The 24,750-nt window shown below is 46.9% G+C and overlaps 1 protein-coding gene across 1 annotated transcript; it reads right to left on the reverse strand.

Annotated features, from left to right (window-relative positions):
• Nucleotides 1-14,407: 14,407 nt before the first annotated feature.
• GTF2E1 (general transcription factor IIE, polypeptide 1, alpha 56kDa) lies at nucleotides 14,408-23,690 on the reverse strand (the record flags this gene model as incomplete). The annotated part of the gene is made up of 3 exons (XM_008942486.1): nucleotides 14,408-14,838; nucleotides 18,116-18,363; nucleotides 23,470-23,690. Coding segments are annotated over 3 exons (900 nt in total), but the record flags the coding sequence as incomplete, so codon positions are not given.
• Between the last annotated feature and the right edge of the window lie 1,060 nt (nucleotides 23,691-24,750).

A 24,750-nucleotide genomic window follows, 5' to 3' on the forward strand; every position in this document is an offset into this window, starting at 1 on the left:
TTCTGTCCTGGTCTCAATCTTGTCCTGTCACTGCTGAAAACTCTGCTTGCCAAGGAACCCTACCCAACACACCCCCTACAGAAAAAACAAACCCCCTCCACCCACTACCAGCAGAACCAACCTTCATACTACTAACTTTAGAGGCAGAGCACCTGATTTTAATCTCCTAATTGGTTTTCACCCAAGGTTGGCCAAGCCTCGAGAGAAAACCAAGAGGAAGGTCTCTCCTGCCTGGTTGTGGGCATCATCCATATGTCAACTTTGTGTCAGGGCTTGGGGTTTAGACCCCAGCACGTCAGTGACCAAACGTGCCTTGGTGCCTGTCACCCAAACAGGTTGTCAGACACTGTCGTGAGGACACACATACTGGAAAATACAATAAAGCCCCAGCTTCTCACAGGTCATTTGTCCAGGCTGTGTTTGCTGTGCTGCAGATAGAGATATAAAAGCTGGCTTTTGTTATACCATTTCAAGTCCAGGGTGGTGTTATGTCTTGGACTCCCTACTCTGCAAGGCCAGCCATCGTTGCTGTTTCCAGCTGCAGTCCAGAAGCACTTTGGCATCTTCTGCCCAGCAGGGAGCCCCAGCGATTAAACCATGGGGCCAGTGAGCTCTCTGCAGGGTCCACGTGAGGATGCTTTGTGAAACAACTCTCTGTGTAACGCCAGATGGACTTCAAAGGCATCTGGTTCGATGGCACTTCTGCTACTCCAGAGCAACCCACGTATCTCTGCCACACTGCCTCATGCTCTGGGAGCAGTGCTGTGTGGTGGCACTGGGACAGGCCTGTACTGACAGGGAACTGGGGAGTTCAGAGCTAGTGGGAACGAGAGGAATAGGGGAGAAACGTTCCCAGGTCCACACTCATCCTCTGAAGAGCCCCCGTGGCATCTTTGCTCTTTCCACTCTGTTATATTCCATGCTGTTGAGATTTTTTCTGTTCATCTGAGTAGCTGAGCCTTTGGATGACCTCCAGGATGTTGGAGAGCAGAGCTGATTTCCATCATCCAGTCTCCAGACAGAGGAAAGAGAGAGGAGACATGGTGTCCCTTGGAAGCCATAGCTCAGGTAACTGCATTGGCTACATCCTTAAATTTACGTCTCCAGTGCCTCTGGTGCTGGAATGACAAGGTAATAATTTTTGCATCAAATCCTCTTGGAAAGTTCACACATATTCAGATTGTTGAGATGTGCTTGAATCCCTCAACTCATGTTATCTCCCTTCTATGTGTGGGATAGTCTCTCCAGATGGCAGATCACCTAACAAATGAGCAACTTCACTGTCATTTCTCTCCAGAGCTGGAGAAGAGCAACCCCAGTCAATGGAGAGATTCTGAAGAAGCTTCCTGCTTATGGACTTCTCCTTGACAGCAGGGCAGTGGAGGCGATGGCACAGCTAAGGACCAAAGGAAAGGACTAATTCCCTGCCAGGGCTCTGCCAATAAAATCCAGAGGAATCTAGTACTGAGCAAAAGAAATGAGTCAAAAACATTTCTGGAGTTTGGAGGCTCTGAGACAGGAAGAAGATGGTTCCAGAAGTCAAATCAGGTGGATTACACATCCACAAATCTGAGAGGGTTACAAAAGCCCAAACAGTAGCCTAAATGAGGAAGAAAATGACACTAAGTGCCTGCCTGGATTATGCACCTTTGCACATGTCAATTATCATAGCTGTGCAAAGGAGTAGCTGCTGCTCAGGAGCACAAACAGAAGGAAATAACAATTCTTAATTTCCAAAATAAAGTTATGGAAGGAGGCAAATAAGCAATGAATTCAAAGTTACTTGCATTCAGAAGAAGCCAGGGACCTAAAGTCACATAGCGAGTGCAAAGGTGGTACTGTGTGTGTCACAACCTGACGAGGAGGTGACAAGGCCTGCGTGTAGCTGATGGAGGAGTCAGCTGTTAGCTCAGAATTCCCATGCCTATCTCCTTCCACACCCGTCTCACCTGCAGCTGCTTCTTGAGCAGGCACGGTGCTGATACAGTCTTGTCAGTGAGACCAGTGGGTTGAGTTAGCTCAGGGGTCTGAAAAACAACACTCCTTTAAGACAGGTTTATTATCCAAACAATACCCTGCTGCTTTGGTTTAACTCATGTTGCTTGGGCTATGACATTAGGTCCCACTGGGAGGGTCAGCTTTGCTGTGCTGTCACTGGCTCCCAGAGTCCCACAACTGCCACCCAGCACAGCTCCTTGCAGACCTGATCTTGACCTTGCTTTTGGGTGTACCTCATCGACCTGGCCTTTCCCCACGCCCAATACAGCAGCAGCAGCAGCAAGTGCAGTGTGCTTTTGTCTGAAATGTAGGGGGGAAGTCTGTAGCCCTAGTAATGCTCAAGCAACCTCTAATGACAGTTTGACACCTGACACTTGTGTAATAAAACCAGGAGGTGTTAATGGAGTGTATTAATGAAGTGGGACTTTTATTTTTATTATAGTGTATTAATGAAGCTGAGGTTTTATCTAGATGGTGATAGTGTGAGGATTGTGGGAGACAGATGCCTAGTCAGTGACCCCCCAAAAGTAAGGGGAAGTGTACTAGGAAAGGGAAAAGGACCTGGAGAAACTAATATTAGTGGCTTCAAAGATGAGGGATTCTCTGTATACTCTGAGAGTGACTAAATAAAACGACTGGCATCGTTACTTAGCTAAATAGGATTTTCTACTTGTGTCGGATTATTTTAAATGTCAATTTGATTAGCCTGATTGCTGTTGGTTTGTCCCTAAGAAGTGCATTACATTAATTTAGCCTTATATTGAGAAAATACTTTGAACTATGATACCATTTATTAGCGTGATTTACTTTCTCCCAACAGACGTGTTAGCTTTGCCCTCAGCGCTCGAAGCTGAGTTTTTGGAGTTGAGTTCATAGTGTTAGTTTCAGCTGTGGGCAGAGCTTCCCTCTCCATGAACACTTGCAAGCCACCTGGCTGTGCAGGGATTCCAACCATCCCGTTCACTTAGCAAAAGAGAAGGCAGATAACCCCATGAACCTTGCTGTACTACAGTCACCTCAGGGGCAGGGCTAGTTCACACACTCTGGATAAACCTCTGAAATGATGTAAACCACTGCTTTTTCTGTTTTTAAGGAGAAGAAGCTCCCAGGAGAGGAAGGAGGAGGAAAGCTTACTGCACCCTTGCTGAAAGCTCCACCAAAGGCAAGACCCTATGGCCCAGGGACATAGCTGGTATTAGAGCCCGTTGCACAAGGTGTATGATTAACAGTACGTTGTTCCACCTCCACTTCCCTGTTGTGAACAGTGGTTTTACTCGCCAAAACCTTCCTGGTGAGCTCCCATCTGCACTCAGCAACCTGTGGCATCAGGACAGAGATCGCCTCTCATTTTTAGCCACACATTTTGGAGCCTTACTCCTGATAAAATGGCATCTAGAGACCCAAGCAAGCATTTTAAGGCCATCCTTGTGTGACTTTGTGCAGGTCATATCAATAACTGATCAAGGTATCTCTTAGGATGCTGCTGTAGTCTTTGGCTGTATCTCTTTGTCGTGTGCCTGGCACAAGGGGCCCAGCCCTGGAGATGGCTGAGTGCTGCAGCAAGTACCCATGGTGAAACAAACCACTAACCTCCTCCTCAGGCTAAACGCAGCTCGAGAAGAGCACCCTGTTGAGTCCATCTGGAATTGCTGAAGGACATACTCAGGAAATTTCAGGCTTGGCCTTGGCACCAACAGGGCAAACACAGGCGATTAAATGCCATGGCCATCTTCGAGCGACTGCAGCCTTTGCTCCTTTGGCCACCTCTTACAGCCCAGGCGTGCTGGGAGAGCTCCCGCACATCATTAGCTTCTTGGTCCTGCCAGGTGAGGGAAACGTTTCCAAGATTTCATTTAATACCTGTATTTAATCCATTAGCTCTCCCTGCAGACCTGCTGCAGGCTGGGCTGTGATTAAGGAGGAGATAAGTGCCCTGTTTATTGCTCTCCTGATACCTCTCCATTTTCTTCTCCACTTCCATGGACAATTTTCACCCTGTAGTTGTGCAGTGTCTTGGAAATGCGCATGGGACTCCCCTGCCCTGCCCCCTTGGGATGGCTTGAAGAGGAGAGACCCCTCCAGCTCCAGAAATGCAGCTCTCACTCTCCTGTCCCTGGACCAGAGTAAGATGTTCCATTTGTCATAGACAGGGAAGTTTCACAGAAAGTGCTGCTGTGTGGTAAAGAGAGCAGAGGCAGGAGCAAAACCCTTGCACCAAGCATCCATACGCCCAAGCAGACATCCATATCATCAGGAGTAACCAGCCTGCATTCATGGAGAGGAAGTCATGTTGGACCAAACTGATAAACTTCTACAATGAATTGACTAGCCTGGTAGATGAGGGGAAAGCAGTGGGTAATTGTCTACCTGGACTTCAGGAGGGGCTTTGACACTGTCTCCCACAAGCTCCTCATACTGAAACTGGTGAAGGACAGGCTGGATGAGCAGACAGTGAGATGGACTGAAAAGTAGATGAAGGGCTGGGCCCAGAGGGTAGTTGTCAGTAGCACAAAGTCAAGTAGGAGTCCAGTAACTAGTGGTGTACTCCAGGGGTCAATACTGGGTCCAAACCTCTTGAAAATCTTCATTAATGATCTAGAAGATGGGGCAGAATTTGCCCTCAGCATGTTTGCTGGTGATAGGAAACTGGGAGGAGTGGCTGATGCACCAGAGGGTCATCCAGAGGGACCTCAGCAGCTTGAAGAAATGGGCTGACAGGACCCTCATGCAGTTCAACATGGGAAAGTGCAAAGTCCTGCACCTGGGGAGGAACAACACCATGCACCAATACATGCTGGGGGCCATCAAGCTAGGAAAGCAGCTAGGCAGAAAAAGATCTGAGGGGTCCGTCTGGACACGAAGCTGAGCATGAGCCAGCAATGTGCCCTTGCCAAAAGGAAGGTGAATGCTGTCCTGGGCTGCACAAGGTAATGTATTGCCAGCAGGTCAAGGGAGGTGACCCTCCCCCTTTATTCACCACTGGTGAGGCCATATCTGGAGTCCAGTGTCCGGTTCTGGGCTCCCAAGTACAAGAGAGAGATCGGCATACTGGAGAGAGTCCAATGAAAGGCCAGAAAGATGATGGAATGAAGCATCTCCCCTGTGAGGAGAGACTGACAGAGCCAGGACTGTTCAGCCTGGAGCAGAGAAGGCTCAGGGGGAGATCTTATCAATGTACATAAACACCTGAAGGGAGGGTGGGAGAGGGTGGAGCCCAGCTCTTCTCCAGTGACAGGACCAGAGGCAATGGGCACAAACTGGAATGCAAAGGGCTCCATCTGAACATCAGGAAATGCTTTTTTACTCTGAGGGCACTGGCAGTTTGTGCAGGAAAGCTGTGTAATCTCCATCCCTGGAGATACTCAAAAGCCATCTGGACATGGTCCTGAGTGCAGCCTGCTCAAGGTGACCCTACTTGAGCAGGGGGATTGGACCAGATGACCTGCAGAAGTCCCTTCCAACCTCAGCTATTCTGTGATTCTGCCATTTTTGTAGTTACCACCCTTGCGGGGAGAAAAGTTATGAGCAAGATGGACCAAGAGTCATCTGCAACCACCTGTTCTCTTTGGTCCCTTGCCATTAGGCTATAGGCTTGGGTATCATCTGTTTTGTTCTCCCAGTTTCAGGGGCAAATTCAAGGTTTTATTTTCATATTTTTCCTCTTCAAAATACAAGGGGAGGGCTGGGTGAAGGGAGGTAGAAGGGGACAGGCCGGGAAGGAACAAGAGTAACCATCTCCAGCAGACCACGCTCTGCACGGAGCTCTTTCCAATAACGTGCTCCACGAACCCTGCAGCGCGGCCACAGCTCCTGTGAAAACCAGAGAGGATGAGCACGAGTGCCTGAGTCACAACAGCTCTCAGCTGTCACTGCCACGGCACAGGCTGCACTGTGCCCACTGAACCTTTGGCTCCTCCAGCGCTGGGAAATGCTGGTTTCCCGTTCAGAGCAATCCATCAGCAGCTGTGAGGTCAGAGCAGTTCCCATTTCTGCTTTGTTTTCACGTCCCCAGGTGCCAAGGGGTGGTTCATATGGGACAGAGAAAGGTTTTGGTTCAGTGCCCCTTTCCACTCAAAAAGATGTTATAAATAAAACCTTAGTAATGCATGATTTATTTCCTTTCAAACACAGATTTCCAGTGATGATGCTCTTTTTATCACTGAGTTAGACATGAAGCAATTTTCATGTCCACTGTGGACTTGAAGTGCACTAGCCACTTTCTGAACACAGGGAACTGTTCATCTCCAGTTCATTGGTTCTGACTGCCTGAACAAATGTTCTTCCACACACAGTACTCATTTGGCTTGTTTTCGGTATTTCTAGTGGCTTGGCTCACACCTTTCCTGGGGCAATTCCATTAGCATGTGAATTAGCAATCCCACAAGGAGCTCATTAGTACAGTGCCAAGCCAGAGGTCTTTAGTTCATGGTAGCACCTGGTCCATTGGTGCACCAAACATGCTAGTGCCCGCTGCATGAGGATCAAAAAATGTAGAGTTAAAAAATAACACCACCACCCCAACGTTGAAAATGTGGCATTTTGACACCTGTCCAATTGGAAGAATCCACATCTGCCATCTATGGAGATAAGATCTTTTTTCCAGACTTCAGATAAGCTGCAGTGACATCACTGCTCAGATAACAAGAACTTCCACTGTTATTTGCTGCTCTTGGCAGTAGCTCATACCTAAACCATACAACATTCCTTATCTGTTGGCATTCCCAAAGGGAGATGTGTCTCAGGGGTGATGGGCAGCCCCTTACATGGCTTTACATGCTAGTTTCTTATTGGCAGACATAACAGCATACTCAGATGAAATGTTCAAAGAAAGAGATACTTTCTAATGTGACACTGAACTAATTTTTGCTACTCATTGCTGTGAGGTATTCTTGCACCAAACCTTCCAGCATGGTGACAGTGAGAGTTGGATCATTCAGATGGTCCTGCAGGCTCCTTCTGAAGCTGATTGCTAGCTTAGGATCATCCTAATGCCTTCCTATAACTTTTGAGAGGTTGGCACGCTTGGAGAATATTACCCTTCCTAATGGGCTTTGAGACAAGGGAATACACGAGGATAAATGTACCATGAGCCAAGTCCCTCTTCAGCATATTGTCTTTTTCTTTGCTTGGATATGGCACCCATGTGGCCTGGGAGTGTATGCAAAAGTGAAATTTCTCTCAAGATGCGTCATGTTCTAAAGGCCATATTTCCCTCTAACACCATTTCCCTCTACTCTTCCCTCTTGTAATGGGCATACTTTAATCTCCTGACATCACTAGAAGGGCTGAGAGACGCTGAAAGCATTTCTTCTTGGAAGAAAGCATTGTATGGCAATGGAAGAATACTTGTGGTGACAGCGCAGGGAGAGCAGATATGTCTCCCTAAAAAGATCTTACAGCTTCATTTGCATTCAAAAAAAAAAGGAGTTTTTTTTGTTAGAAGCAGCATGGAAACATGAGAAATTCAGCAACTCAAAACATTCCTGAAGGACAAAAAGAACGAGGGTTAAAAAAAAGGGTCAAATCTATCCCTACCAAATCATACTTAGTTCAAGCAGCAAAGATTGCATGTCAGGGAGTGACCAGCCTGCTGATGCCAGTTCCCTCCCTCCCCACTGCAGAAAACTTGGAGCCTAGTAGGCACTGTCCCCGAGCCCAGCCAAAGCCTCACATCTGGAGAAGGCATAGACCGACCATGCAGCTAACCTCTCTGCCAGGATGTGGTACAGCCCAAGGCAGCCATGGCCAAGACCTGCATGTTGGACCTCAGCAAGCATACCCCAAGAGTGGATGTGGCATATCCCAGAGCGGCTCGGCGGTGGTGGGGTGGTGGTGAAGGGACTGCAACTGTCACTGAAATTGACACCTGTGTGTCACTGCAGAGCAGTTGAGTTTATGAGAGCCCACCAGCACTGACTGGGAGAAGACAGCCAAACAGCACCTTTGCAAAGAGCAGGTATGGGTAATCTGAGCAAAATGACCCAACCTATCATTCCTCAATGTGGGACAGGGCTGGTTCAGAAACTGCAACCTAAGCGTACCCAGGTCAGCCGGTACCAACCATTAAGTGGTGTCTGGCATTCTTGTCCCCCTATAATGTATATTAAGAAGACATTGGAAAAGCATAGACTCTACCTGGCCAATTTGGCTTGGATTAGGCAGATTTCCATTGTCAGAAGCACAGAAATAAAAATGGGTAAGAATAGGAGGATCCCTTTACCGGGTGGAACTGAGCCAGGCTTTTCAGCTCCGCACACAATTTTAGCTCACTGCAAAGTTAGCACTGCACACCCTCCTTCCTCCAGCAAGTAACGGGACGGCAGAGGCTGGCAATATGGATTCCAGGTGAAAAATAAGCAGAGGCAGCACGTCAGGGCTTTAATCACGTCGGTATGAGATGTGATTTTTTTTCTCCTTGCCAGAAATACCTTTTGTTGTTGTTGCTGTCCACAGACATTAATGCTCGTGGAACAACATTTGACCAGCCTTCATTCTCGGGCTGGATCCCTGCCTGTTTCTGCAGCTGAGCAGCACAAGGTTTCCTCCGGCGCCGTGGCAGCAGCGGGGGCTGGATTGGTGCCGCCGGGGCGAGGCGCACGCGGGGCCGCTAACGCACTGCAGTGGAGCCGGGCTGCTCCCGATGCGGCTGGCTCAGCCTCCTCCCTGCCACCCCTGGCTGCTTCATTAGCATCAAACTGTTCAAAGGGATGGAAATCGAATTATATTTAGGTCAGAAACATATTTTAAGCAAAAATACCTATTATATTTAAGGCGTCCTGTTCCGAGACTCTCTGTCTGCTGCTTCCAGGATGGCTGCACAAATACTCGCTGTCCTTAATACGTTTTTTAATGATAGGTCAGGCACTCCCAAAATCTGATTTTTGTTGAAATATAAATTAGGTTCATTCTCTCTCTCTCAATCTAATTAATGCTGGTAAATAAGAAACCACCTTCTGGCAGCTCATTTAGGTATCCCAAACAGGTAGATTTCCCTGGATAGCTTTGAGAGAGAAAATAGGTCTGCCATGGTGACGGGGCTGTAGCCCTGGGCAGCCCGGTGCTGCTGGTGCTCTGCTCTCTGCTAGGAGGCAGGGTGCAGGCAGGCAGGCATGCAGGCAGCTTTCCAGGAGTACCAGCAGTCAGATGTCATCCCCCACACTTTGGGCTGACACTTCTTTTAGGCAGTGGCCTCTCCATGACTTTCTGTGCAAGCACATCTTAAACAGCTTCAAGCACCTGGCTACGCCTCCTGTCAGGACTGTATAAGTGATGATCTCCCTGGGCTTTATAAATATTGATCATTATTCTGGAAGCAGCTCAGCAGACAGGAGCTGCTCTTCAGCCCCAGCTCCCACAGTCTTTGAGAAGAGGCTGTGTTGACTCACAGTCCACACGCTTCAAAAGAGCATATCGCAATGCTTAGGGGTCCTCAGCTGTCCATGCTGAGATCAATACTCCAAAGCCTCCTGTGAACAAACCAGGGACACAATTACTTTGCCCAGACAATGCCAGTCCTAGAACAGCCCAGAGCAGTTTTTTGCAGCATTGTGACACCTCCCTCCTCCAAGGGACCCAGCCCACAGCCTCACTGCTGACACATACCAGAGCAGAGGAACGGGGCTGCTGCTGCTGCTGCTTCTCCTCCACCTGCCCACGAGAACACACCGGACGGTCTGCTGGCTTGACTCACTGCTGACACATCCTTCCACCTGCTCGTGAACTTTCCATTTCCATGGATACTTTGTCTTGCATTTGATTCCTGAGACAATTTTCTCTCAAATCCTGTAGGGGCACAGCAGGAGAGAGACCAAAGCGCAGCTGCCTGCCTACCCTGCCAGGCCCTGCCAAACCTCTCCACAGCACACCCTGGTGCTGCAGGCATCCCCGGGGCAGGGATCCTTAGATGTCTCAGGGAGGAGGTGATGCTATTTTTCTGCCCTTCCTCCAGGAGATCTTCAAATCCCCCGCCTCTCACAGAGCAACAGTCTGTTTCATCTCAGCTTGTTTGAAGAAGGCAGCAACACAGGAAGAGCTGGATGGAGGAAGCCAATTTAGGGGAGCTTAGTAGAAAAGATGAAAACATTCCTCTTTTCCAGTGTTGATAGGGATCTTCCCCTCCATCAGCAGCTTCACTGAACTGCTTCCTCTGACCTGCTCTGTGCTGGGCCAGGGAGGACATCACTCTACTGGAGTTCTCCTGACCTGCAATGGGAGCAGGGACAGAGGTGGCTCTTGCCCAGCTGGGAGAGGCATCCGGTGCCTCTGACCTTTGGGAAGAGGAGGATGAGCAGCTTGAGAAATGTGTATTTCTTTCCAGCCTGACCTGCAGTGCCCCAGCCTCAAGCACACTCATCAGATAAAATGCACTCTAGGCTGAAAGCAGCCACGGAAACTGGTTTGAATGGGTTTGGACAGAACATTCACCCAGGAAGGCTTCAGCGCTCGACCACGCTCACGGTGTTATTGGGTTAGCGTTAATACAGCACATGTGGTCCCGCAGGCAGAGGAAATGGCTGGGGCCTTCCTCAGAATTGATGGCTTTATCCCGTTCATTAGAGCCAACCTGCTGGCAGCAGCTGGCTTTGCTTGCAGCAGCAGTGGCCGTTCTTCCTCTTCTGGCGTGCGTGCAAGGCCCTGCTTCAATCCCAGAAAAAAACAAAAAGTCTGCTATGGATCATATGTGCTCTTGTTCATCCCAGCAGCGCTTGTCACGACAGGGCAGTGCAGTGTATAGCTGTCCTTCAACAGCAGCCCCGAGCAGAGCAGAGCAGCCATCCCTTCCAAGGGCCAGAGGCTGCTACAGACACCAGGAAACAATGACGGCATCTGCTCCTGTATCTTGACCTCATCATGCCCCTGAGACTGCACGTGGTGGATGGGAGATGGAAGTCATGTCCCACAAACCACCACATCAACTCCCATAGCTGCAGGACACGCCTTGCTGAATGACAGCAGTTACAGCTGCCGTACACACTGCAATTATATGTCTTTATTAAGCAAAACTACTACTTTTAGATGACTGTGCTGGATGTAGATGCAGCATCAGTGTTCTTACAGTAAAGCCCAGTATTTCTTCACTTAAGCTTTAATAAACCTACACTTTGGTTTTGCAGACTGAAAACTTGGTATAAACTGCTAGTGAGTTCTGAGCATGAGCAGCTGTACTGTATTCAGGAGGAGTTCTCAGTGTCTGTCTCTGGCTCCCTGTGAATCTACCTACTTTTCTCCGGTGTTAACCTTGAATTCAGTCAGATTACATCTTGACAGAATTGGTACAGCATGTTTTTTCTCTTAGCTGATCACTGAATTTGACTTACCAACTCTGTGGCCTGATATTTAGGAGCTTGATACCAGATCTTCGAAGTCCATCTACACCAGAATACCATTTTAACTAGCAATAGAACATCTGTGAGACCTCAACTGTCAGCCAATGCTTCGTCAAGGAAGGAGGAAAGAAATGGAAGTGCTGATCAAAAAGGGCCTTCCCACAGCACCAGTGTCATCATAGAAGCATAAAATGTTTTTGTTTGGAAGGGACCTTTAAGCATCATCTTGTCCAAACACACTGCAGTGACCAGGGATATCTTTAACTAGATCAAGTCGCACAGAGTCCCCTCCAACCCAACCTTGAACCTTGCCAGGGATAGGACTTCTACCACTTCTCTGGGCAACCTGTTCCAGTGTTTCATCACGCTCAATCTAAACAAATTTCTTCCTTCTGTCTTGTCTAAATCCCTCCTTTTAGTTTAAAACCATTAGCCCTTTTCCTGTCACAGCAGCCCTTGCTCAAAAGATTGTCCCAATCTTTCTCATAGGCCCCTTTTAAGTATCAAAGGGCTACATTAAGGTCTCTCCAGAGCCTTGTCCTCTCCAGGATGAACAACCTCAACTCTCTCAGTGCTTCTCTGTAAGAGAGGTGTTCCAGCCCTCTGATAATTTTTGTGACCCTCCTCTAGACCTGCTCCAACAGGTCCATGTCTTTCCTGTGCTGAGGACTCCAGAGCTGGACATGGCACTCCAGGTTGGGTCTTACCAGAGTGGAGGGGCAGAGTTCCCTCCATTGACCTGCTGGCCACTGTTCTTTTGATGCAGCCCAGGATATGGCTGGCCCTTGTAAGGGCACATTGTTGGTTCACGTCCAACTTTTCATCCACCAGTACCCCCATGTCCTTCTCTGCAGGGCTGCTTTCAATCCCTTCCTACCCCAGCCTGTATTGATACCCAGGGTTGCCCCTACACAGATACTTGGCCTTGTTGAGCCTTGTGATGTGCACATGCCTGCTTCTCAAGCTTGTCCAGTTGCCTCTGGATGCCATCCTGTCCCTTTGGCATGTCGACCACACCACTCAGCTTGGTGTTGTCTGCCAGCTTGCTGAGGGTGCACTCAGTCCCACTGTCAGTGTCACTGATGAAGATACCAAACAGCACTGGTCCCAGTATGGACCCCTGAAGGACGTCAGTTGTCACCAGTTTCGTTCTGGACATAGAGCTGTTGACCACTGGATCCAACCATCCAATCAATCCCGTATCTCTCCAGTTTAGAGAGAGGGATAGATCTTCAAAATTTTAAAGTATATTCCAGTAGTGGGGCTGCCTCCCAGCTGGCTCCGCTGGGTCCTGACCCCACAAATTTGTATCAGGCATTTACAAACTTTTTTTAAAGAGCCAGATGCAGCCCAACCAGTTCCAGCTGTGACCACTGGATCCAACCATCCAATCAATCCCGTATCTCTCCAGTTTAGAGAGAGGGATAGATCTTCAAAATTTTAAAGTATATTCCAGTAGTGGGGCTGCCTCCCAGCTGGCTCCGCTGGGTCCTGACCCCACAAATTTGTATCAGGCATTTACAAACTTTTTTTAAAGAGCCAGATGCAGCCCAACCAGTTCCAGCTGGATTCATCCTTCCTGGAAGTGCAAGAGATTGTAGGAGACACTGAAGGAAGTTCTGCTGAGAAGAAACAATGTACTGTGGGATTTAAAACAGTCCTTCCCCCAGAGGAGAGCCTCACATTGTTGGGGTTTTGTGAATTGAGTAAATCAAAATGATAAGCAAATAGCATTCCCAACAAGGCACATGACAAATTGGAAGATGACAAAGGGGAGAAATTTCTCTTTATTTATTCCTCTTTAAAATGACTTAAAAGCAAATTTAAAACACTATTTAAAAAAAAAAAGGAGAGGATTCAAAATATCAAGAAGCTGAAAGTAAAACCACCAAGGAGGCATTACAAGGTTAGCAGAACATAGAAAGCATCGTTAGTATAAAACAGATTTACAGTCTCAGTGAGCAGCAAATTAATGCTGCCCATGTAAATGGAACAGCACATAACTGCCCCTACCCTCTGGAACACAAAATCCTTTTATCATTTTGTTTTACTGTAGCGCTGGACTGGAAAACACAATTTTAGAAAACAACATTTTCAACTGGAAAACATTATAAATATGAAATTGCTCTGTAGGCACTGATAAATGTTTTCCTATGGCAAAAGAGCGTGCCCAAGCAGAATCCAAAATTGCATAATTCCTCTTAAAATGATACAGCCCTGATGTGACTGCAAATAAAAACTACCTGTGCTATTTCTCCAGCACTTGTAGCCTGCCCACTACAAACCATCTGCAACACTGGAGCTTGGACAGGGCGAGGCAGAAGACACAGACAGCAATCCTGGAAAGGGGAAGTACCTCCTGGTAGGTCAGAGCACTCTGGCAGCTCAGCTCTGTGGAGGGCTTCCTTAAGCTGACAGAGAGTGACTGTGTGTCCTTGCCAAGGCTTCCGCCCTGCTTGTTTCAAGTTACACCTGACCTGAGGAGGTGCTGGGACCTAGCGGAGTGAATGGGAGCCAGCAAAGGTTGCTGCCTACAGGCCTGCTTAAAAATAGCCACTGGTGGCCAGCTGCTGGCAGGAGGTCAGCTACAAGCCCTGCCTGAGAGTGCTTCCCTCTCCTCTGCCCTCACGGAGCACAGGCAGCTGCCACGTTACTTACACCCTCCTCCACAGAGCACTCTGACCAGACTACAGAGCCCTTACGTCCTCTGAGGGCAGGGATGTGGACTTCCCTAGGATCTAAAACAAAAATCAACTCAAAGCAATTGGGGGGTGAGGGGGTTGGGAAGGGGAAGGCAGCTGTTGGGGCCTTGGAGAAGGTGAAAGCCGTGCCTGTGTGGGGCACTCTGAAGCAGATTTTTACCTTGCCAGCATCCTCACTTCTGAGACTTGTCCTTCCCTACCTGTTTTGGCAGGTGCAGCCTTCAGCTCACCCGCTCTGGTGAGCAAGATGTCTGAGATGAGCAGTTCTGAGCCCCAGTGTCCGTGCACGCAGGGGAGGGAAGATGCACTTCAGTCTGCTGTTCCACAAGGGAGTCTCTGGCTTAAAAAGTCACTTTTAAAAAATGCCATGGCAGGAAGCAGTTAATCAAACATGTCCTCAAACATGCGCTGCCCCATGGCTATGTACACCTCCTTCTCCTCTGGCGTCATCTGGGCCACAAGCTCAGGGCGCTGGCTTACTTGGCTGTACGAGTGTGGGCGCCCAGCCACTGTGACAGTGGGGTCTTCTGCCTCCACCTCAAACTCTTCATCCTCCTCCTCGTCCTCCAGCCCGTAGGTTGTGGTGGCGGCGGGGGGAGGGCAGGGAGGAGACTCCTCCTCCGACTCGCTTGTCTCGCTCTCGGAGTCGCTGGCGTTGGCACCAGCGAGCGGGGCGGCACCGCCGAGGGTGACCGCTGAAGCAGAAGGTGTCTTCTTCTCGTGGATAAGCAGGGCACGCATCACCTCCTCATTATCATCCAGAGCTGCCCGGCCCTCCTCACGCTCCTGGAAGGCATCCAGATCCCGGCTCCCTGAAAGAGACACAGAGGAATGAGCATTTCCTCACCGAGATCTGGGTGATGGCCCTGGCAGCTTTCTGGACCCACATTAATTACTGCCACTAAGCATGCTTGGCCAAGTCACACCTTTTCTCCATGCCAGCCACTCCTCTCCCCTAAAAGACAGACAGTTAAGATTTTTTCTCTTAACAGCAGAGCAAGTATCAATGTTCCCTAGGAGATGGGAGGCCTGGAGTCACTGTGGCCACGAGCACATCACAAGACAAGACAACAAATGCATGATGGGCAAGCACCTGGAAAAGACCTCCTCATGGAGTTGTCCAGCTTGGGTACCCCTTGGCTGGCCTGATGCACTTTCCTCACTTTGGAGAAGAAAGCAGCTCCTGGGACCTCGGTCTGGCCTTCCACATACCTAGACTATGCACCTAACGATGATGCGTGCCAAAGATACAGCAAGTACCTCAGTGCTGTTTCACAGGTCAACAATCACACACCGTTTCCTTTTTTGTCCCTTGTTTCCAGGTTGTCTGACCACAGCCTAGAGGGCTTACGATGATGACCAAGAACAGGGTGTTGCCAGCACAGATCAGAAACACAGACCCAAAACCAGGCCCTTCCCTGCCGAACTCCCCATCTATTGAGGCAGACAGGGTGTATTTAGAAACTGTGTGCTATAAACCAACATTTCTTTACAAGGCATGTAGTGATAGGACAAGGGGTAATGGCTTTAAACTGAAAAAGAGGGTAGATTTAGATAAGATATAAGGAATAAATTCTTCACTGTGAGGGAGGTGAGGCACAGGAAGGGGAAAAGCTCATTACAGGATCATGGTGGTGGTATCAAATGAGATCCCTCTCAGGAAGAGGATGCAGCTTACAGCCTATAGCCAAGCTGCACAGCACAGTATGGAAGGCTGTGGTAAAACAGCTCCTGCTCCCCAAGCTGAAGCACAGCCCAGCCAGTCTCTCTGGCTCCCAACCTGGACCTCTTATTTGAAGGAGACTGCAGCTTCCAAGCTGACGAAGAAATGGCCTGAGCTCCTCTTTCCTTAAGCCTGGCTGTACAATAGCTGGTAGAGTTTGACATGGCTTGGGTAGGCAGGGTGTCTGCAGTTCATGGATTCAAAGGGTAAAATTCTATTAAAAAAGTGACATTCTGAAGAAAACTTCTCCTAACCCTACATTTGATGAGAGGAATATGAATCTACTTAACACCCATAAACCTACAGACAGTATAGAAAAAAAGAGAAAAAAAAAAAAAAACAAACAGAACAAAAATGAAATAGAGAACCGGATGTAAAAACAAGGCCTAAAAAGTAGCATAAATTTTCTCTCTTGCACCTAAAGACGCTGCCTATGAACAACTGCTGAAGCTGAGGTGATAGCATTCTTCTCTTCATAATGTTCACATTAAGGCCTGCTTCTCATGGACCCTCATGGACCCTCATGGTTTCAGCACCACATCCAGACAGCTGGTGCATAAGCCTTCCCCCAGAGTCAAAAATGTATTCATTACTTTTTTCAGCTTGAGATGAAAAAAATGCTGAGAACCATGTGGAGTAAGGAAGCACCATCTGGTAGTAAAATCCAGGGGAGTTTGTGGACACTCTTTTCGTGTGGTAAAATAAAGGCCAAAAGACCCACTCGTAACTTCACAGGACTTGTGTTTTCATTATAAATAAAGCTGCTGTAATGGGTGATGGCTGCCACTACTATTACTAATGCACTGGTGAAATTCTTGGAAGAAAGGAAGAATGAAGGTGTTGTGTTGGCAGCCTCGTGCTCAGCTTGTTGCTTGTGACTGCAGAGCAAAAGATGCTACTGGGGAGCCTCTCTGGGAAATGGTATCGTAGCTCATCACGTGGAGAGCTGTGAAGCAACAGCAGCCTAGGGTAGCTCCACAAAGTCTGGTTTTGTGGCCCAGGAGCAAGGTTGCCTCTGACTTGCATGAACGGTTCCCACCAGATCCAAGCAGTCAATCTTTTCTCTCAACGGTCCCAAGTTTTCCTCCTCCCTGTTTATGTCATCCAAGAGCTAGAGAAAAGTGTTGCAGCAGCAATTTCAGGCTATTTTTTCCACAAGTCCCCCCTTCAGTCTCCAGTAGTGGTGGAGATTAAGGAGTCATACCACCATGCTGTAAGGAGATATATTCCCCCCTCCTGTTCCTTCAACAGCATCTGAGAAACATTTATGCTGCATACACCAAAAGTCATCTCAAGGAGTCAATTTAAAACTACAGGTGAATTGAGCATCTAGCAGAAAAACAGGGTGAGAACTTGCTATGGCTGGTGAGTAACAACAACATCTGCTACAGACTGCAGGAGGAGGTTGTTTCGATTGCCTCACTTTATTTAATCTATTTGGAAAATGGTTTGGGATCCGTATGCTTGAGAGGTGTTGCATGTGAACTTCAATATCTTTTGACCGTTATTTCACATCCATTTGCTTCACTTCCACTATACCTACATACTGCTCTCCTGAGCACTGCACTGGTTCCACGGCCTCATGCTCACTCCTGCCATCTTCTCCTCCTAGGACACGAACAGTTTCAATCTATAGTCCTCAAATGACTTGGAAGATTGCATCTATTGATTCGCTCTTGTAAAAATAACAAAAGGTCTCCATTTCCTGTTTTTAGTGTATAAGCCTAAATTGTGCACTTACCAAAGCAGAATATTTCTACTAGTGGTTACAAGATCTTGACTATTGTCTATGGACAAAATGAATGAAAATGAAAGCAAAGATAATGAGAAATAAAGTAATACAGACTCACTTGTCATGGTGATAGACCTTCCTACTGTACTTCCAGAAGCTTTACTTCTGGCATGTTCTTTACATAAAACACATTTTGAAAAATAATTGGCAAGAAGGCAGATGGGAGCACAAAAACACTGCTGGTAGATTTGGTAGGCTTCAGAGTGACTGAGTGTTAATAAATATTCTTTTCAGCAGTGACTTATTAGGGAGGCAGCTTTCTAGATGAGACTGAAAGACCTTGGTCCAAAAGCAACAAACTCTCAAGGTGGAAGACACAATGGATAACATTTCAGAAGCACAAACAATTTTGTAGCTAATTCAGATTTACTAACCTAGATTTCAATCCTGGATCTAATAAACCAGGATTTTTTACATTTACCTACACACAGGTGCCTTGCACAGCAGAGGGGAGCAGACAAAATCTGGAGCATAGGGAGCAGCAGCTGTACACACAGAGGAGAACATATTTTTGGCAGCACTCTAAGAGCATCACGTAAGCAGAGTGATACTTCTGCTCTGTGAATTTTCTTACCATCTTTGATTTCATCAGGATCATAAGCTCCCTGCACTGTGCTCTCTCGTAGCCAAATTGGTCTTTCTCTGGCCAGCTTTCCTTCACTTGCAGGCCGGTTAAGGTCCTCCTGGTCCTCCATGCTGATGACAACGTTCTGGGTATACAAGTCCTCATATGATGGTCCTTTTGTAGTCCATGCTTCCCGATGGTGTCCCCCTGCAAGGCCAGCTGCTGTCCCTGAACCAGCACCAGCTGCACGCTCCTTGCTACATAAAAGAGATAAAAACAGAGCACTCAGAACAAGCTCTTCCTTGGACAGGACTGCAACACACTATGGTTAGTTATTTTCCATGATCTGCACCAAGAACTTGCATTCTCATTTCTAATAGGTGGTGCCAGTAATGTCTACACCAACTTGCTGCTTTGGGAAACCTGGGGATCTCCAATGGGAAACCCAACATGAGGCCATGACAACTTCCACAACAGACATTGAAGAGGCAGCACTAAAGCTGCTGTTGCTCTCATGTAAAAACTAACATAAAATCCCAGAGTACCATGAAATAAAAGTCACAGCAGAAAAACATATTTGAACAGTAATCTGGTGTTTGGAAAACTGTCTTCTCGGCCTTTTCACAGCAACTCTATACTGCCTTAAAAAAAAGGACTGAAGTTTAAATAAGCCAGATAATAGGCCCAAGGACCCAGCTTGCTCTGGCTTGTGAACTATTACTAACCACAGGACTCATGAAGGAGTTAACTCACCATGGAAAACACAGTTCAAACCTTTGCTTGAATTGTGAATGACAATGCCTGTGGTAAGTCACATCTCCCTGACTCCAGCTCCTCAGGACAGCAGAGTCCAGGCAGAACAGAAGAAAAGATGAGAGGGAACCTTCAAACCAGAGGACTAGGGCTGAGTGAAGGGCTTTGTGTGGTGACGGTGTGTGGGAGATGGCAAGACAGAACTGTCTTCATCATCTCCAAGCAAAACTTGGAGAAAGAAAGACAGTGACTGATGTGAGGGGTACAGCAGGCAAAGCCTGGCCCTCCTTTGTTCTCTGAGAGGAGCTGCAGCCAGCACATTTTCCTCCAGGCTCCTTTCTAGTTCAGGAGACTGATGGAGAAAAGTAACATTCCTGCTTGGATCTGATAGAATAGAGGGCATCAGGTAGAGCATTTTCTGCACAGTGATGGCAGTGAGCCTGAAGTGCTCTCTGGCCTGTGCTGCTACATGTGCACTGACCAGGGGAAGCAGTGTCAGAATGGAAACTCGCTGCTCTCTGGGTGGTGGAAGCCAAACGTGACTGTTCCTCTGCTCTCACGTCACCGCTCAGTCACTGCTAGCTAGCCAACCACCCTTCCTCCAACTGAGAAACTTAAAATAAGGTTGCAGCTGGAGAAGACCTGAGTAATATGCAATTTTTAAAATTCAGCAAGGACTTAACCACTGCTTGATGAGCTAATTCTGCTGGATTTTTAGGGGTAAACAGTGAGGGGAAAATATGCAGGTAGGTGATCATCTCTCTTCTCCAGATAAAAAATACTGGTGTGCTCAGCCACAGCTTGGATTGAGGGCTACTCTCAGCCTCACAGTAGTGAGCTTGCTGGGGTCTGTTAGTAAAATACTTCACTGCATCCATTTTAGCATGTGTCCACACACTAACTGGTTCTATTGTGCATCCAGCCCCAGGAGGGATCGCTTTACAGCAGCCATGAATTTTGGGGCAGAAGACTCATGAACATTTACTGCTTATTGCTTATATAACCTGAGGAACCACACAGAGACCTTCCTCCCAGTGCGTTATTTCAAGTGTTGGTACCTTTCAGCTCTGCAAGACAGGCGTGTGTTCTGTGAAAAGCACCACTCTGCTTCCCACACAATAGAAATCTCTAACGAGCGTTTCCCTGACGATTTTATGTAATCCACTTTCCTCACAAGATGCACAATGCAGCTCTCCCTCCCTACAACTGCAGCGTGACAGCTAAATACTCAATAGTGCCAGGAACTGCCTAATAATACTTCTGCACAGAGGTCCTGATAGGTGTGCCTGAAATGGACTTTTTTCCCCTACGCAGTCTCATTTAGCACAAAACACTTATTCCATGACGTCAGGAACATTTCAAAAATGAAAGTAAGAACTCAAAGAGACACCTACTCTAAGCCACCCTTGCAATTTTCATCTACTTCTGGACCCCAGTAAGCTTTGCAAACGTGACTCAATTTGCTTCCTTGTTTGTGAAACGGCATCTTCAGTGACACCGTTGGCAGGAGGCAGCAGCCCCTCAAGATTACATGACCAGGGGAATACTCCTTACTGCAAGAAGAGATTCTACTGTTCAGCAAACCCTGTTCCAAACTACAAGATTAAACACTATGGATCAGGCACCAGCAAAAGGCCAGCTACGTGAGCTGCCTGATGGGGAGCACAGAGCAGATGCAAGTAGTGCACTCTTTAAATCTCTCTCCTAGATCCAAGATCTGCTTGTCCCCCACCCGTGTCTAGGCCACCAGGAACTGTGGCAGCTCAGTTGCCCAGATGTGGCTCCATTTACTCTGTTACCCACCAGTTTTTTTTTACTCTGATGGAAATCCTTTAATGAGTGGTTAGCTGTCTTTAAAGGTGACATAAATAATCCTTGACATAGCTGAGGTATGGCCCACAGAAACCACACTGTGCAATGGGGAAACAACTTCAAATTTTCATCTCAATCCTGCCCAGACTATTAAGAAAATGACTTCCATAATGGGGATAACTCTCTCTGTGCCATGTTTGAAATAAAGCACTTTTGCACTTAGCTGCTCTTAAGAGCTTCACCTTCAAAACAGACAACCCATGGTCCTCAATAGTATAACCACAGAAAATTAATTCTGTGAAGATTCTTGTTATATAAAATCAGGTGATTTTGACATAAGAAAATTGAGGGGATATTAAAATCTGTTTGAAAAGCCACAGAAAAGGGCTTAGGTAAAGCAGTTTTATTTTGAAACCTGTGGGGCTAATTCATTCTCTGCAAAGATTAAAAAAATTAATGGCCTCCTAGAAAGATACAAATGAATACCTGCCCTGTTTCCCACGGCAGGTGAATGACAGTTATGCAAAGTCAGTGTGGTTGCTTAGAGCTGTAACTCTCCTCAAAACACACCAAGTTCTTGGGTGTATTAAGAAGAATGTGGCCAGCAGGTCGAGGGAGGTTCTCTTCCCCATCTGCTCTGCCCTAGTGAAGCCACATCTGGAGTACTGTGTCCAGATCTGGGCTCCACAGTTTCAGAGAGACAGGGAACTACTGGAGAGAGTCCAGCAGAGAACTGCAAAGATGATGAGGGGACTGGAGCGTGTGTCTTCCAAGGAAACGCTGAGAGACCTGGGGCTGTTTAGCCTGGAGAAGAGAAGACTGAGAGGGGGTCTTATCAATGTTTATAAATATCTAAAAGGTGTGGATCAAGAGGATGGGGCCAGTCTCTTATCAGTGATGCCCAGTGACAGGACAAGGGGCAATGGGCACACACTGGAACAAAGAAAGTTCCACTTAAACGTAAGGAAAAACAACTTTGCTGTGAGGCTGTGAGGGTGATGGAGCCCTGGAACAGGCTGCCCAGAGAGGTTGTGGAGTCTCCTCTGGAGACTTTCAAAACCCTCCTGGACATGTTTCCTGTGCAACCTGCTCTAGGTGAACCTGCTTTGGCAGTGGGTAGGACTAGATGACCTCCAGAGGTCCTTTCCAACCCCCACCACCCTGTGATTCTGTGAAAACACATGGAGGGTGCCTGCGTTGGTGCAAAGAGGCAATGCAGGCAGTCTGTGGCCTTTTCTCTTTGTTTCAGAATCACCAAGTGTCAGTTTTGTCAATGATTTCAGACATTCAAGACTCCATAAAAATGAAGAGAATAAATAACCCAGGGTTTGGCACTTTTTAAAAAAAACCCTCACAGCAGTGCTTTCATGCAATTAGCTGCTTTGAATTAATAAGAGTTAATAAATAATTAAATCATTGTATGTGCTGAAGCAAGTTGTGTTCAAGTAAGCATTTAAAAAGCCACCTTTTTATTTTGTCATTCCTTTCACAAAGTAATTAATCATTTACAATGTTTTTTAAGTATTTAAGAGTCAAGTAAGTAGGTGCTGCTATTTAATCATGGGACTGCACCAGGCTTCTGCTGTGATAATTTCCTGTGCACAGAAGGGGAAGACTGAGAAATGATTCTCGTTTTTCATGGGGTTATCCCAGTTCTACTACTCAAACTACAGAAAAGGACTTTTAAAGCAAAGGCTAGTGATTCAGCTTGGGCATAAAGGCTTCAAAGAATCCACATATCACCAAAGACATGTTGAGTGACCTTGGGAAAATCTCCTCCTCGCTCTCTATTGCTTCTGTTTTTCTATTAGAACGATGACAAAAATTTGTTACCTTCTTGGCTAGAAAAAGACTAGGAATAGACAAAGAATATTTTATTATATTAATTAGAAACTGTCTAGAGTGAATAGATGAGGAACATTCTCTTTCAAGGTTAGCCTGAGAGAAAAAAAAAGAGTATCGTGCTTGCTTTCCCATTAACTAAAGCCAAGCACCCCAAGGCACAGTGGGAATGATTCCCCTCACAGTACATTTTTTCCCCGTGTGTTTAATTATTTTTTTTTTAAACACAGAGAAGTGCATTACATTTCACCACAGCTGACAAAACTGACAGCTCCCCACATCTTTCTGCATTATTTAAACATCATCTGTTTTTGTACAGCTAGGAATGTTCTGAAAGAAAGTGTCATTTCCCATGGGCAGGAACATTTTAAAGAGTTTCGATGATAACACGCTCTCCTCCTGAAAAGAAGAGGTGTGTAACAAATAGGAGAAAATCAGAATTAAAAAATATCCTTATTGCAAGTAATGTCTCTGAACTAGAATGCAAAGTGTAGAATGCAGAGAGCTTAGTTTCAAAAGCTAGGTAGAAGCAAAGGAATAGATAAAAAATAAGGGTTTGAGGGAAGGAAGACAGCATAGATGGCACCTTCAGAGCTTTGCCAAACAGCTGCAGCTCACATTTCTTAAATACTGGGGCAAGGGCTTGGTATGCATACCAGCTGGAGCACAGCAAGCAACAGGTAATTTGAGCACCTCACCCCACAGAAAACTACATGCAGGAGGCTGACCAGCAGAACAGTCATCTGGCTCCTTCAGTAAAAAAATGGTTACGACTCTTTGTCTCCTTATAAACCACACTTTCCTTAGGGCATCTGTCAGTCGCTTGCATAGCTGATGTGGAACACATAAGTCCTCAATGCAACCAGAGGCTGCACAAGGTTTGGGAAAGCCTCACAGAGCAGAGGAATGCATTACAAGGAAGCAGTGCAGTGAGAGAAGACCACACGTGTTCCCACCTCTGCTTCAGGGCAGGAATCTCTGTGGGTTCTGGCTCGAGGATTTCATAGGCTAAGTTAACATCTTCCGTCTCACGAAGCAGCGCATAGATGGGCTCAATCTGCTCATTAAATCTTGCCACGAGTGTCCTTGCATCCTTTTTGGGCATCGCCGACTCATCTTCTTCCACTTCAGTCTCGCAGAAAGTACAGCGGAATGTTCCTAAAATGAAAAAAAGTTGCTAAGCACTGGGAGGAAAGCAACAGGCCCAGCTCTTTATACAGCCTTTTAAACAGCAGTGCCTTCCCATTTTCTTAGCTTGATGCCAGATAGCTTTTTTCCCCCCTGACAATCCCTGCCCACACACAGTGTACCTGGTTATTATTTCAGCAGACAACAAAGCAAGCAGTTTGACACCATCCAGTGATACCCAGTTGGGTACAGTTTCTCGCTCTGAAAAGCCCAGATGGGCTGCAGTACCTCTACTGAGATATCTCCTAATCTCACTCCCTCTTTCCTGCTGCATATTTTAAATGTCAGCTATAACTGGGCTGTGATAAAAAGCTAAACAATATACTCTTTAGTGTTCAAATATCATCTGTTTCAGGCTCTTGCACTGGTATCTCCCAGGCGACATGAACAGGCTAAGGTCACAGTGAAGCAGGGTGTAATTTTACACTGCACCAACCACTCTGCAGTAACTGCTGGTATAACCCCTTTCATTCTGCAACTGATTGCAAAAAAGATGGCTTCTCCTTCTGTTCCAGGGCCAAAACATGCAAAATAGTCATTACCGCAGAGCAGCAAATTCAAAAACTTATCCCACCTAAAAACCATATTAGCTTCTTGAAATTAAGAATGGCAAGATAAGAATGGCAATTAAGAATAAGCTCTTCTTACAGACCTCATCAGGATCTATAAAAGCAGGTCAAATATAAAGGCAACCGAGACAGTTGCAAGGCAATGCAGTTACAAAAAACCTACTGAACTCCTGCACAGCAAGCTTTTCAGTTCCATAGCTCCATCTGTGAGTGAGGACCCTTGGGGCAGTGCACACACAGTAGGACCTTACCATATGGTCCACGACAAGGGGAGCAGCACAGTGCAATGACTTATCCTTGCAAGGACTGAGAACATACCACTGCCTCCTCACAACACTGACAGCCAGCGCGATGCTCACAACACTCTCAATATCTCTTGCCCCTCTGTGATCTTTATTTATCCATTCTATGATACCTATACACATCTAACATCAGCTCTTGGTGAAGAAAGGAAAAGATCTTTTCACCAGCAGGGAGCCA

This window comes from Merops nubicus, unplaced genomic scaffold (assembly GCF_000691845.1).
Source record: "Merops nubicus isolate BGI_N331 unplaced genomic scaffold, ASM69184v1 scaffold1336, whole genome shotgun sequence".
In the NCBI taxonomy this organism is placed as follows: domain Eukaryota; kingdom Metazoa; phylum Chordata; class Aves; order Coraciiformes; family Meropidae; genus Merops; species Merops nubicus.